At 37.2% G+C, this 12388-nt stretch overlaps 1 protein-coding gene across 6 annotated transcripts in view; it reads right to left on the bottom strand.

Annotated features, from left to right (window-relative positions):
• Positions 1 to 201: 201 nt before the first annotated feature.
• The window catches only part of sash1a (SAM and SH3 domain containing 1a), a 220978-nt gene continuing 208791 nt past the window's right edge, over positions 202 to 12388 (bottom strand). For all 6 annotated transcript variants that reach the window (XM_038304207.1, XM_038304209.1, XM_038304208.1 and 3 more), the window contains 4 exons: positions 12183 to 12311; positions 6564 to 7600; positions 2716 to 2847; positions 202 to 2502 (listed from right to left, as the gene is read on the bottom strand). In XM_038304207.1, coding sequence (XP_038160135.1) covers positions 2242 to 2502; positions 2716 to 2847; positions 6564 to 7600; positions 12183 to 12311 — 1559 coding nt within the window. In that variant the 3' untranslated portion in view covers positions 202 to 2241. The remainder of the gene's footprint in view (positions 2503 to 2715; positions 2848 to 6563; positions 7601 to 12182; positions 12312 to 12388) is intronic.

The raw sequence follows: 12388 nt of genomic DNA, 5'->3' as shown, positions 1-12388 counted from the left end.
GCCCACATGTTTTTTATGCTGTCTGCTTTTCATTTGCAGTTCCAGCGAACAAGTTGCCTTGAGCCAGCTTGTCCTTCTGACTCTCCCTTTAGTACACAAGACCAGCGGTGCCCATTCTTTGTTGAATGATTTTGAAAAAGGCAAACAGTAATTTGTTTGCCCTCCTAGGCTGTGACCAAGAACCGAAAACATTCAAGGGTGCATGTATAGCAAGAAACCATTTTTATTTATATTTCAGAATGACAAATAGTTATGGACATTACTTTTTGTTGTTTCAATACACAAGCAAAATCTGTATGGACAATCATTTAGTAAATGGAAACCAAACAAAATCATTTGTACACGTATTTTACAAAACATACTGTAGTTCGTCACTGACAAGAGCGATAAGCAGGAAGGTATTGCTATTCATATGGTACAGCTAATTACAGTTGATATGATAAAAAAAAAGCTAAATAAGTTATTAAATCAACATCAATTACACATAGAGAATGTGCAACCTCAGCAAAGCATTTCACGAATGTATTAAGGATTTAGTTTTAAAAAGTTGGAAATGAGTTACTGAAGGTTAACACAATATTGGTAAAATGGCATTGAAAACTTAATACAAAAAAAAATACCAGCATAATTCATTGAAACCCTTTACAATACCTGACATTGGTGTCCATTTATGGACCTGTGAAAATATGTAGCCAATTTTTGCCTATAAAACCGCTAGTTTAACCATCTAAAGTGCATTTACAGTGTCAGTATTTTCATTCTTTAACAGAATGCTTCCTGGGTCTTTTACTTGTTGAAACTGTGATTCCTATCCTCACTTGTCCAGAGCACCACTTTGATTGACGAGAGAAGGCATCAAATGACCGCATCAAGTGCCAACTGCAGAAACAAGCTCCTAAACTCAGCAACAGCAGCTGGTCGGACTTTGGAAAAACAATTTATGTAAAATGGATGGAATAAGTCTTCAGTCTAGTAATCACAAGGAAAGATGTGACTTTGAAGACAGGAGGAATTATCACTGGGAATATTTGCTGTTTCATTCAGAACGCATGACCGAATGTTCTTAGATATTTTCTACTCCATAATGCTGACAATTTTTCTTCCCTAAAAGGTCCCTGATTTTTAATTTTTTTTGTTTGTTTTATATTGAGAGTTCATTTCCATCTTTGTATGGCAAGGGTCCAGTTCCAAATCTACAGATTTAGAGTTTGAAAAAGCTCCCTAACATTTGTAAGTTTTGAGCTCACAAGATATAAACAGAGCAGTAACATCTCAAATGCAAAGGCCAAGATCTCGGCTAAATCTTTTTTTTTTTGTTTAGCAACATGTACCTCCAATGTATTCCAACAAAGTTCAGGCGGATCCAAACACAGAGTGAGAGTTATAGTCTTGTTCTTTGGTCCATATGCACCACCAACATAATTGTGCATTTCTTCATGTATTCAAAACACAGTTAACCTGTCAGACACAATCAGAAGGAGAAAAAGACCTGCACGTTTTTTGCACAGCTTCTTGTAGCTATTCATTCATATTGGTAAGGCAATTCCAAGTGTCCCTTTCCACACCGAGGAATGTACTTTCATTAAAAGTTGATTGTGATTACCATAGGAAACAAAGCTTTCTGTAGGATCTCCACACTAGAGTATGCTGTGTAAAAAGATGCATCATAAAAGTTGAATTATAAAGACATTGTGTCTCTATTCTTTCCAAATGACTGCAAGTGGGTGAATGAAAGGGCTGTAATATCTCAAACACAAACTTTAACATATAGATCCTTTTAGAATTCAGATGTTCTTTGTGCTATAATACAGAAACATGATACAAAATAAGCCACCTTTAATCCACTACTAAAAGCGGTTTATTCATTAAGAGTTTTACCTGTCCTGCCATAAGAGCTGAGAAATGGTTCAACCATGGAATATGGAGGAAGTAAACCATTTAAAATAGAGTAGCAGGAGGGAAGGAAAAAATACTGCTTGAATCTTACAAAAAGAGTGTGCTATGATGCTTAAAAGGCAGATCCAAGTCTTTTTTTGAAGACTTTAGGGGTGACTTTAGAATGGAAGAAATCCGATAGTCAGTTTTTAATAACTTTTCTAAAGGCATCTGATATCTTCTCCTGGCTCTTGACGCCGTAAACATTAAAGAAGGGGTAGCTCATTGAGTGTACTTTAGTGCTGTGCTCACTTAGACGTGTGGCCACCTCCTGGTTACGTTTTAAACAGCGAGGTGGCTCCAAGATTAGGAATGTATCCCTTTGTGCGCCTTGACCAGTCGGGCCTCACTGATAAGGCGGCGGGTGTTTCTCTCGTCCCGCACCCCGGCCTCCCTCAGGCTGCTCTCCGTTAATAGGGCCACACGACCCAGCGTGTCAACGCCTGCTGCCTCCAAAGATGGAGCGTACATGGGCAGGCCAATGGATACAAGCCAGTCTGGGACTGTGCTGATAGTGCCCAATGTTATGGGCTTGCGGGACATCTCTGTCAAACCTCCAGAGGGGATCTGAAATATAAATGAAGACATCAGCTTTACAGAAGTTCTAAGATAAACTTTGCACTCTGAATGGTACTTAATGGGGAAACAAAGGTAAATGTCGACCCATTTTAATGCAAAGTAACATAGGACTACTCTCAAGTGCATTACAGTCCAGTCTAAGATAATCTAATATTCATGTGTTTCAGTGATAATTGTAATGTGTATGAAATGTTGTCTTACTGCCATGCGGTGCTGTTTACGTAGCTCTTTTACTCTGAGCTGATCCAAAGTGGAGCCCACGTCTTTAACAGGCTGCTCCAAGTCCTCAGAGTAACGCTGGATCAGTGGCTGTGGAATGCCACATCGGCCGTGCTGTATGAAAAAAGCAAAGAGATACATCATGAGCTGAGGAAAGGAGGACACATTTTGACCAAAAGACACATTTAAAAAAATATATATATTAACTCAGAACCCAAAGAATCTATAGCCCCATTTACACTATCCTTTTGAAACCGTGCCGAGATCGGTCCGAGATAACTGTTGAGTGTAAATGGTACGCACAACTGAACCGGACTGCACCAGACACAACTGAACCGGGCAAACATGGTACTAGTTCATCAGTAGGGCTTGGCACGGTTCAGTTATGGCTCAGTTCTCAGACAAGAGCGCATGAGCAGGCCGCGTCATCACCTTACAGTCAGCCTCCGTAATCATGAACTTTAAGAGTGCCACACGATTTAAAGGGATAATTCTGCTTAGCAGTGTGATGAAACGCAAACGCACTTTTAACTGATCCAATCTTGGCACAGATCGGTTTTCAGAGGGTAGTGTAAATTGTGCTTATGAAACTGCCCAAACAAAATCCTACCACTTTTTTCATCATTAGAAATCACACCATTGACTATTCTTTGCAGTAGAAATTTGAACCTATTTCAGACCTTAAAGTGCTAAAGGACTGCCTTGCAATCACTTGATTGTGTGTCATTATTGAGTTAAGAGGACTGAGTTTACCTTCTGTTGTAATAAAAGAGTTGAACTGAGTTAGAAGAGAGGCCAAGAAAATTTAAAAAAGAAAACTGCTTTATGTTTTTTCGCCCCTGTTGTTAAAGGATAACAAGAAGGTTAAATGTCCTCAAGAAAAGCGGTTTTGTTTGGCATTTGAGACTGTGCATCCATTGTCAACAATATGAAAAAAGCTTTAAAAAAATTAAACATGATCTTTATAGAAATCTCTGTCTAAAGGTGAGGCTAACTGTGGCTAAATAAGATATCTTAAAAGTCAACTCTCATATTCTATGCCAGGGATGTCAAAGTCAAATACACCGAGGGCCAAAAAAACTAATTTGCTACAAGCTGAGGGCCAGACTGGTTAAATGTTTATTAAAACATATTGAATTGAACATAGCCTATTGAACCAATACCTAACACATTGTTTTTTTTTAAAACAAAGTATATCAATATTATTAATAAACTTGTATTACATTCATAAACTTATTAAGATAAATACATAAATAAAAGTGCATGCAATATAAACCGAAAATGCATTACTGTGCTGCTCTATGATCCTACCGATCACTGCTTTCAAATAGTAAAATAAGAAAAAAAAAAGAAAAAATAAATCTCTCTCTCATGGCTCTTATTTGCATTTGAGTCCATTCAACTGAAAAATATGAATAAATAAAATAAAAAACCAAAATCTATTGCACACAGACAAAACAAAACTTCCTTCAAAGAAAAATCACATCTTGTACAAAGAAATGTAAAAAATTTTGTGATGAATCATGGCAGTGGACCCAGAATTCAGCAGGATGTTCTTTAAAAAAGGAATTTATAAAAAAAAAAAATCAGAGCAATATCAAAAAGGAGTGAAGAATCATAAAGTCTACAGACTAAAGATTTCAGCAGAGGCTGATTCAAGCCAGAATAAAAGGAGTCTGGATGGAGGGAGGAGTGGAGCTGATCCTGCAGGTAAGAGACGGACACGCTGCTGAGTGAGGGGCAGATGGGATCCGCATGCCACGCACAGAATACTGGGAGGTGAACAGACAGCATAGACAGGGCAGAGGTCCGCGACTGTAAATAGCACTCTGTGTCGATCAGAGTATCGTTAGGATTCCACTTTCCTCTCACTCAGCAGCATGTCCGTCTCTATCACCTGCAGTGCGTCTCTATCGCCCCTTCCTCCATCCAGGCTCCTTTTATTTTGTCTTCAATCAAAAAAATTTAAATGACAGAAAAACACAATCAGGTTTTCCCCGCTGCATTGTGGGGAATGCAGTGTTGGTGCGGTAGATTCCCCACAATGCAACGGTAGCCCACGAATTCACAGCAGCACCCACAAGCAGCCGTGGCCTGTTGGCCGGTTCTAATGGTAATTAAATATCTTCCAAGGGGGCGTGGATAAAACTTGACTTTGATATATGTGTTCTATGCCATTTCAAAAATGCAATAAACACTGGCTTTCTTTAGAGAACATATTTGAATGGTGTCACATATTAAACTTATAGGAATAAATCTAAGAAGTGTTCCTGTCAGTGTCTAATCCTTAACTTTAGGGCTTAACATTGGTTAAGGTTAAAGATAAAAAAAAAGAAAAGACATATGAAAGCATGACCTTGCTCTGGGTGTCTATATAAATTCATTTTATTTTTCAGCATTTTTTTAAGTTGGATTCTATGTTGTAAATATTTCACAGTGACATAAAACAAAAGCAAGCCTCTTAACTTTGGGCCTTTTCACTGCTGATAAAGCGTAATCCAGCAGAGCTGTTCTCAGCTCCAGGGCCATATTTCACACCTCATCCCTAGATGCCCCAGTCTGTTTGAATCTGTGTTTGTTTTTCTGCCAGTGTTAGGGCTTCCAATATTTCTCAGGGGCTGAGCCTGGGGTCTGGTAAGAGCCAGAAGTTTTTACGACCCCGTCTGCCTTCAGTAAATAGGGCCCATAAACTTAACAGTGTGAACCGCATCACAGATAGGGCAAAAGCCACGATTTTTGCTTCTCAGCGCTGGGCAGCGCCTTTATCTTTATCTAGCACACATACTGTACAACCTCACAGCAAGTAAATGGCCAGACATCACAAAGTATCTAACAAAAAAGAAACACACAGGCTTTAAATTGAGCTTTAAGCTGCATTATTGAGCTGCATCTTATTAGCATAAAGCATATAACAATTTGGAGGAGAGTTGTAGTTAAATTATGACTCAGTTAAGCCCTCAGGGTTCTAAAAACAGATTGAGACCTGACAAGTACAGCCTAGAAGTGTGTTGGAGCACAACTTTTCATATAAAGTGTGACTGGGTCCATCTACATAATTAATTCAATAATGAGTTTTACTTAAACTAAACTAATCCAAGAACATATTTTACTTTGCATTTAAATGGTAACTATTTGCTTTAGCTTATATTATGCCAGCTCGTAAAGCTGTTTATTCTCTTAAGAATATTTAATAGATTGAAACATGATAGTATAATAAGCTGAATTTATTTCTTCCTTCAGCAAACACAGAATTAAAGATGTTAAGCCGACCAATTTTAAACTTACGTATCAATGGTGCAGTTTGGTTGTCAGAATTTTTCCGTTCCTGTTATGAAACTCAACAAGAATTCCTCCCAAAATTGTGGGGCTGAAAAGTTTCCCCATTATGCCTAAGATCAGTCACCAATACGGCTACTGTGCACACAAAAAAGTGAAAAGTTCACTTTGGATGGGTGGTATCCCATGATGCCAGTGTCATAGGATCGTTGAGTATTTTGCTTCTTTATTGACTCATGTAAGTTAACGGCACACATCTGTTTTCTGACTTGCAACGATAAATCGTCAGATTATGCAACGTAATTCCAAGATTTAAGCTTCAGCTCCGTACAAACAATTGCTGCATATTTAATTTTTAAGTCTACATTCTTAGTAAGAAATCAAGGGCTCTCTCTGACCATTCTTGACTCTAATGTTTCACATAAAAATATATTAGCTAATGAGGAAGTGAAATGTAAAACCGGTGTGTAAAATGTCCGATTAACAGTATTTGTCTGTATAAACTTTTATAAGTTGATATTCTAAATTTGTATTTGCTGTGTAGTTCCTCTTACCTTGTCAGAGTAAGGCTCCTCTGTCAGATCAATGCCCTCCGCTTGCAGGCGTTGCTCCAGAAGGGTGTGCAGATCAGGACTCATCTTGGTGTGGGACAGTTTCCTCGTCACAGCCATTTTACCTCCAAGATCTGAGAGCCAGGGTGGCTGCACTGCTGGTGGGGAGCCAGGTTCTTCACCTAAGGATGATGCAGATGAGGTGGCACACGGACTGGGAGGTGGGCTGAAGGTCTTGGCAGGGAGAGCAGGGGCACTGAGGATGGGGCTTGGGCTATTGCTGCGGATCAACGGGCTGCTTGGTTGGGAGCGATTTAGGGAGTGTGTAGGCGAGGCGGTGGGGGAAGGCGAGGAGGGCAGGGAGAGAGACGGGTGACGAGCACCATTCACAAGTCTTTCTCTGGACTTTTTGGCGGGAACAGGAGGTGGAATGGGAGGTTTTTTGGGATGTGTCAGGATGATCCTCTCACCACTTGCACTAGAATCAGGAGGACTTGGAGTTGGACTGGAGAGCGGTTCTGGAAGTTTAGGGGATTGGACTGTTGGACACTGGGAACGGAGAGGAAGCTGGGAGGGTATTGGAGGTCTGTCAGCCCTTCCTTTAGGACTTACTGTTGGAGTTCCTTTCTTGGTTGGAGAACTCCCTTCTCTATAAACCTTGACCTGGCTGTTGTTGCCAGATTTGGCCACCTCCTTTGCTTTTATAAGCACCACATTCTGATCATCTTTCTGCTTGGGGCTGTGCAGATCTCCCAGAGAATGAGAACGCTTCCAGAGCAGAGATGGCTGCTCTGGGCCATCAAGGTCCTCACAGCTGCGGCTAGCTGGGATGGGGGACCGTCGGTGGTATTTACGGAATCCCAGCAAGTTTAAGCTTTTCATGGAGGGCTTGATGAACAGGCTTTTAGGGAACTTGGAACGCTGGTTTTTGCCATTTTGTTGCAGAGCCTCTGTAGAAAGAGTCATAGGTAGTGTCGGGTAGTCTGAAGACTGCATTCCAGCAGAAGAGCGACTGGATCGGGATGCTTTTCTGTTTTTGCCTGCAAAATAAAAGTCCTTTCTTAAAAGTGATGCTCACACCCACTTTAACTTTTTGGTTTTATTTTGAAAAATAATAAAGTTATGGACACTAAAATTCAATACACAAATTATTCTGATTGTGAACAAACCACTTTGTCTTCAAATCTAGGTTAAAAGTTTCGCAATTTAAAATTTTGATTTTAAATAAATGCAAAGATAATTAATTCAATTGCATTTTCAAGTATAGATTTTAATCTACCAAATAAAATCTAATCTAATCATTTTATTTTTTTGATGCAACATTATGAGTGATTTTTTTTCTGTCAGTCTTTCTAATCTAGTTAAAGTAATTGGTCATTGGTTAGCATTTCATGGTGCTCTTTAGAACAGATATAATCTTTGCATACATACAGAATATTTTTTATGCATTTCTACTGTGATTGTTTCATTTATATGTTTTTCATTTATCTCGACAATGTTGCTTTGAACTGTTGCTCATATTCTAGGGGTTTTAAACTTTATGGTAATCTATTAACTTTAGGTAATCTATTAAGGTAAACTTAATTTTTTCTTTAAAGAGACAAAAAATAAAACTATTGTAAATAATTACAAAATTTCCGGATTAAATAAAATAGTGACCATTTTAAATAGTTCTGCACACATACAGTATTTATTTATTCATAAATAAGTTTCATGGCACATTCAAAGAAAAAGTTGATGATTTATTCATCCTTTAATGGCCCTTTTGGCTCATTATATTATCATGACATTTTTATACTACTAATACTAATAATACTGTCTGAAAAAGTTGCTAGAAATACAATGTATTTATAACGGCATTTTTGCTTTCTTTCCTATGAATTTTTAGATAAAAAACTAAGCAAATGGTGTGTAAAAATGTAAGTGCAAATACTGCATAGTGGCTTAATATTATTTTACAAATTTAAATGCCAAAGTGGTTCAACATGATCATCATTTTCACTCGAGGCTTATCTCCAATCCACAGATAAATAAATAAAAAACGCTCATACTATCGCCACTGGGATTGGATGAGATTTTTGACACAAAGTCTTAAAAATGTATTCATTGCTGCCAAAACAGCAAGTTCCACATTAAGATACTCATATGGGACACTTTTAAAAAGTGGAACAAAAGGATGAAATAACTTACCACTTATCCTTATGCATACAGAGCGAAATGGATGGATGGAATGGAGAAAAACCACATCAATTTAAATAATGCCATGTGAGATATATAATCTTTAGGTAGCCCTCGGCATTTTGAAGTTAAATATAAATGTTTAGCTGCAGGGTTTATAAACAGTTTACCAACAGATTTTCCACAGCTGCATGACAAATTTGTTCCGTTATTTATGGCCATTAAAAAACGTTAGATCATACAGTTCAGTTTTTTTTTGTAACTTACACCAGAGAATAATCAGTGATAAAATTAACATTTAAATTCTGGCATTGCTGGTCATGTTTGATAAAAAAAAAAAAAAAAGGATCTTCTTTGAATACTCAATTCAATTCCAATTCTTGGCAAATTCTGTATATTAAAAAAAAAAATCAAAACATAAACAAAGCTAATAAACACCTTTGTAATTAGGATTAGCCCAGAAATAAAACATGTAAGCTAAAGAAAACTTTTTTGATAAAAAAGTTCAGGCCTCCAAAGTACTAGTGCTTTTTTAATTTTTCCAATGAAACACTTGATTATATGTAAATATTTATTCAAATTTAATAAATGATCAGACCAAATTTAAATCAACAACGCACAGCGAACTTGATTGGCTGAAACCAGACAGTATGGTGGCAAATTAGAAAAACTCAAAAAAAAAATGTTTCAACTGTTTTGCTTGAAACACAGGTTATATACTGCAGATATTGTCAATATTCACCTTGGAGGTCAGATGTGGGAAAAATCACACCACAGATGAATGCATTGTAGGGTTCTCAAAAGTATCGATGCTCAAAAAAGTATTGATACTAAAACATTGTATCCGGATACGATACTCATTTTTAAAAGTATCGATACAGTTCTACCACTAGTGGCACCTAAACAATCATTCATCTAAAGTGCAGAATAGAGGGAAATGCACTTTATGAACACTGTGTGATTGAATAATTCTGTCCACTTTTCATTTTCAGATTTTTTTTGTAACAAGTGCAGCTGCTGATAATTTTGGCTAGTGTCATTGTTATGTGTTAAGAGCATAGCAAAGGAAGGAAAACTTAATTTTCTTAGCTTTTTTTTAATCAACCTTGCTTAATATTGTGCACAGCATACAACCTCAAAAATTGTTCTTATTGTTTATTGTATTCATTTATTTATTTTTTATTTAATTTATTAATGAAAGTATTTCTGTTAAATTTTGGGGTCTTTGTTCTTATACTTGTGGTATCAAAGTATCGAATATTTTCCTGAGTATCGGTATCGAGTTGAAAATTTTAGTATCATGACAACCCTACTGCATTGTAACTGAAAGTGAAAACACCAGTGGAATTGGTTGTTGTGGTGTTAATTCCTAATAGCGAAACATGCTAATTACAGATTATTATGTTTTTTTCCCCTGTAGTTTGACATGAGAATATCTGTAAAAATGAGGATCAGAGACTGTAGAATGGCAAAACTTATATATAGAATAATATTTCAAATAATTTACATCTTTAGCAGCCATTTTAGAAGTTAAACTTTGCATAGCGCTGAGTTATACAAACTTTGATAACACGTCAAGAAGAGGAATGTTTTTGTAGAAGTTGTTGCAGAGAGAGGACTCAAGCAGCCCTTTCCATTAACTCAGAGGAGGCACAACAATAAAAAGAAAACCATATTATCTTCTCTTTGAAAATCTTTGTTACAAGGGTAGGAAATCTTCACTAAGATCGCCTTTTACTGAATGATTGAAGATTCTATTGGTATTAAAACAAACAAGACTTCAACAGTGACTTTTGGGAAAAATACAAAACAGAAGTCATATTCAGAGGTCTGATTTTTCCAGTTACCTTTCAGAAATATGAAAACGACCCTTTTTCCCCTGAAGGCAGTATTTCGGTCACTGGGCAGCCATGAGTTTCATGTCCAATATATCCATAGTATAAGTTTGTTTGTTTGACAGTTTGTATCCTTTGGTTTTTAAATGTAATATGGGAGGAAATAAATCGTAATATTGGTTTATCCTACTATTAAGGCAGCACCAAAAAAATAGCAAATCCCACTGGATTTTCAACTTGCAAGAATTATTTATAATATACATATTTTTTTCCACCATAATTGTCTAAAATCTGTATAAGCAGGTATAATATGAGATATGAATATTTCCCTTATTTTTGATTGGTGCATCTCTAAATTTAATTGGAAGAATAACCATATCATAAAATTAAAATAAGTGGATAAGTATAGCACAACTGAGGAAGACTGAACCTGCAGAAAGAGATGCAGAGTATGTAAAGAATGTTTATGAACAGCTTAGTTGCATGAAAAAGGAAATCAAACAGACAGAAAAAGAGGCAAAAAATAAGAAAAAAATTGCAGCACCACAGTCCCTTTTATTATTTTTATTGAGCAACTTCTTAGGTCTATGTTGTGGATTGCACAATTTACTGCTGCTTGTAAAAGACAGACATTAGAGATAGGGAAAAAAAAATAATAATAGAAAATAAAACTAGCATTTACACTGAAGCTGTAAAGAAACAGAAATGAGACAAGCAGAAGTTTGAGTCATGGAGCTGAGATAATGGATGCACTAAGTGATAGAAGGTGCCAGACGCAGAGAATAGTGTCCAGAAAAAAACATAACAAAACAAAAAATAAGACTCAATTTGTCTTTTATGATCACTTTTACAATCTGCATAATACTAAAGTTTCATCATTTTAGGCACATACAGTTCTGTGCAATATATATATGTATTCACCTATAAACACAAAAGTAGGTGAGTTTGATTACATCATAGCACTGATCTGAACCCCTTTGCACCATTTATCAACTTACAAGATTTAAAACTTGAAGTAAACAAACATTTTCTGACATCACTACACTGCAAGTTTTTTGTTAGCGTTTCTAACTGCCACGTCCTTACAGCCCTCAGCAGCAATATTCTATTCACGTTCATCTTCCTGATATCCACCTATGGAGCTGGTAGCCACATATGGGCCGGTAGGAAACACGTGTCCACAACTAGGCAGAGAGTTTGCCCTCATCAAAACAGTTCTGCATACTGGGCCAAGTCTCTCCCTCTGTGCTCCCAACATTGTTGGGTGGACTAGGCTTAGTGGTCTGAAGGCAGGTTCCCTCACAGCTACAACCGGACTTTGGCACTGACGGCACAGAACGCCTACAGGGTGGAAAGAGGGGTGAAGAAAGTGCAGTGAAAGCAAAAGAAAAGATTTATTTCTTTTAAGCACCCACACTGAGAGAGGTTAAAAAAAGCAAGCCTCAGGGATGAAGCTTATTTGGAGGAATGAAGTTATGCAAAAGCTTCGAAAGTAATGGAGCAGGAATGAAAAGAACTGAAAAAAGGGAATTAGTAAGGGTGTGACGAAGCTAACTTTAGTAATTCTTATCGGGTTGAAATAGCTGGACTAAGCAAAAGGGATCTTTACCATTTTCCAGATTTTCATTGCTCTCATAGCAGCCAGAATCCCTTGGGGAGTCCCCCACAAGACCTCGACCCTCTGACAGCAGCTTCTCCTGAGAACCTGACAACCCACTGCGCTCTGGATCACTGCTGCCTGAAAAGATAGGAAAATTCATCAAAATTCTCTGCAACAGAACAGAGCCTCACTGCAAAAACTATATAAAAATAAGT

The sequence above is a fragment of the Cyprinodon tularosa genome, unplaced genomic scaffold, assembly GCF_016077235.1.
Source record: "Cyprinodon tularosa strain WSP-4 unplaced genomic scaffold, ASM1607723v1 ctg528, whole genome shotgun sequence".
In the NCBI taxonomy this organism is placed as follows: Eukaryota; Metazoa; Chordata; class Actinopteri; order Cyprinodontiformes; family Cyprinodontidae; genus Cyprinodon; species Cyprinodon tularosa.
The sequence above is the reverse complement of the archived record's forward strand: the minus strand, read 5'-3'. Positions and strand labels throughout refer to the sequence as shown.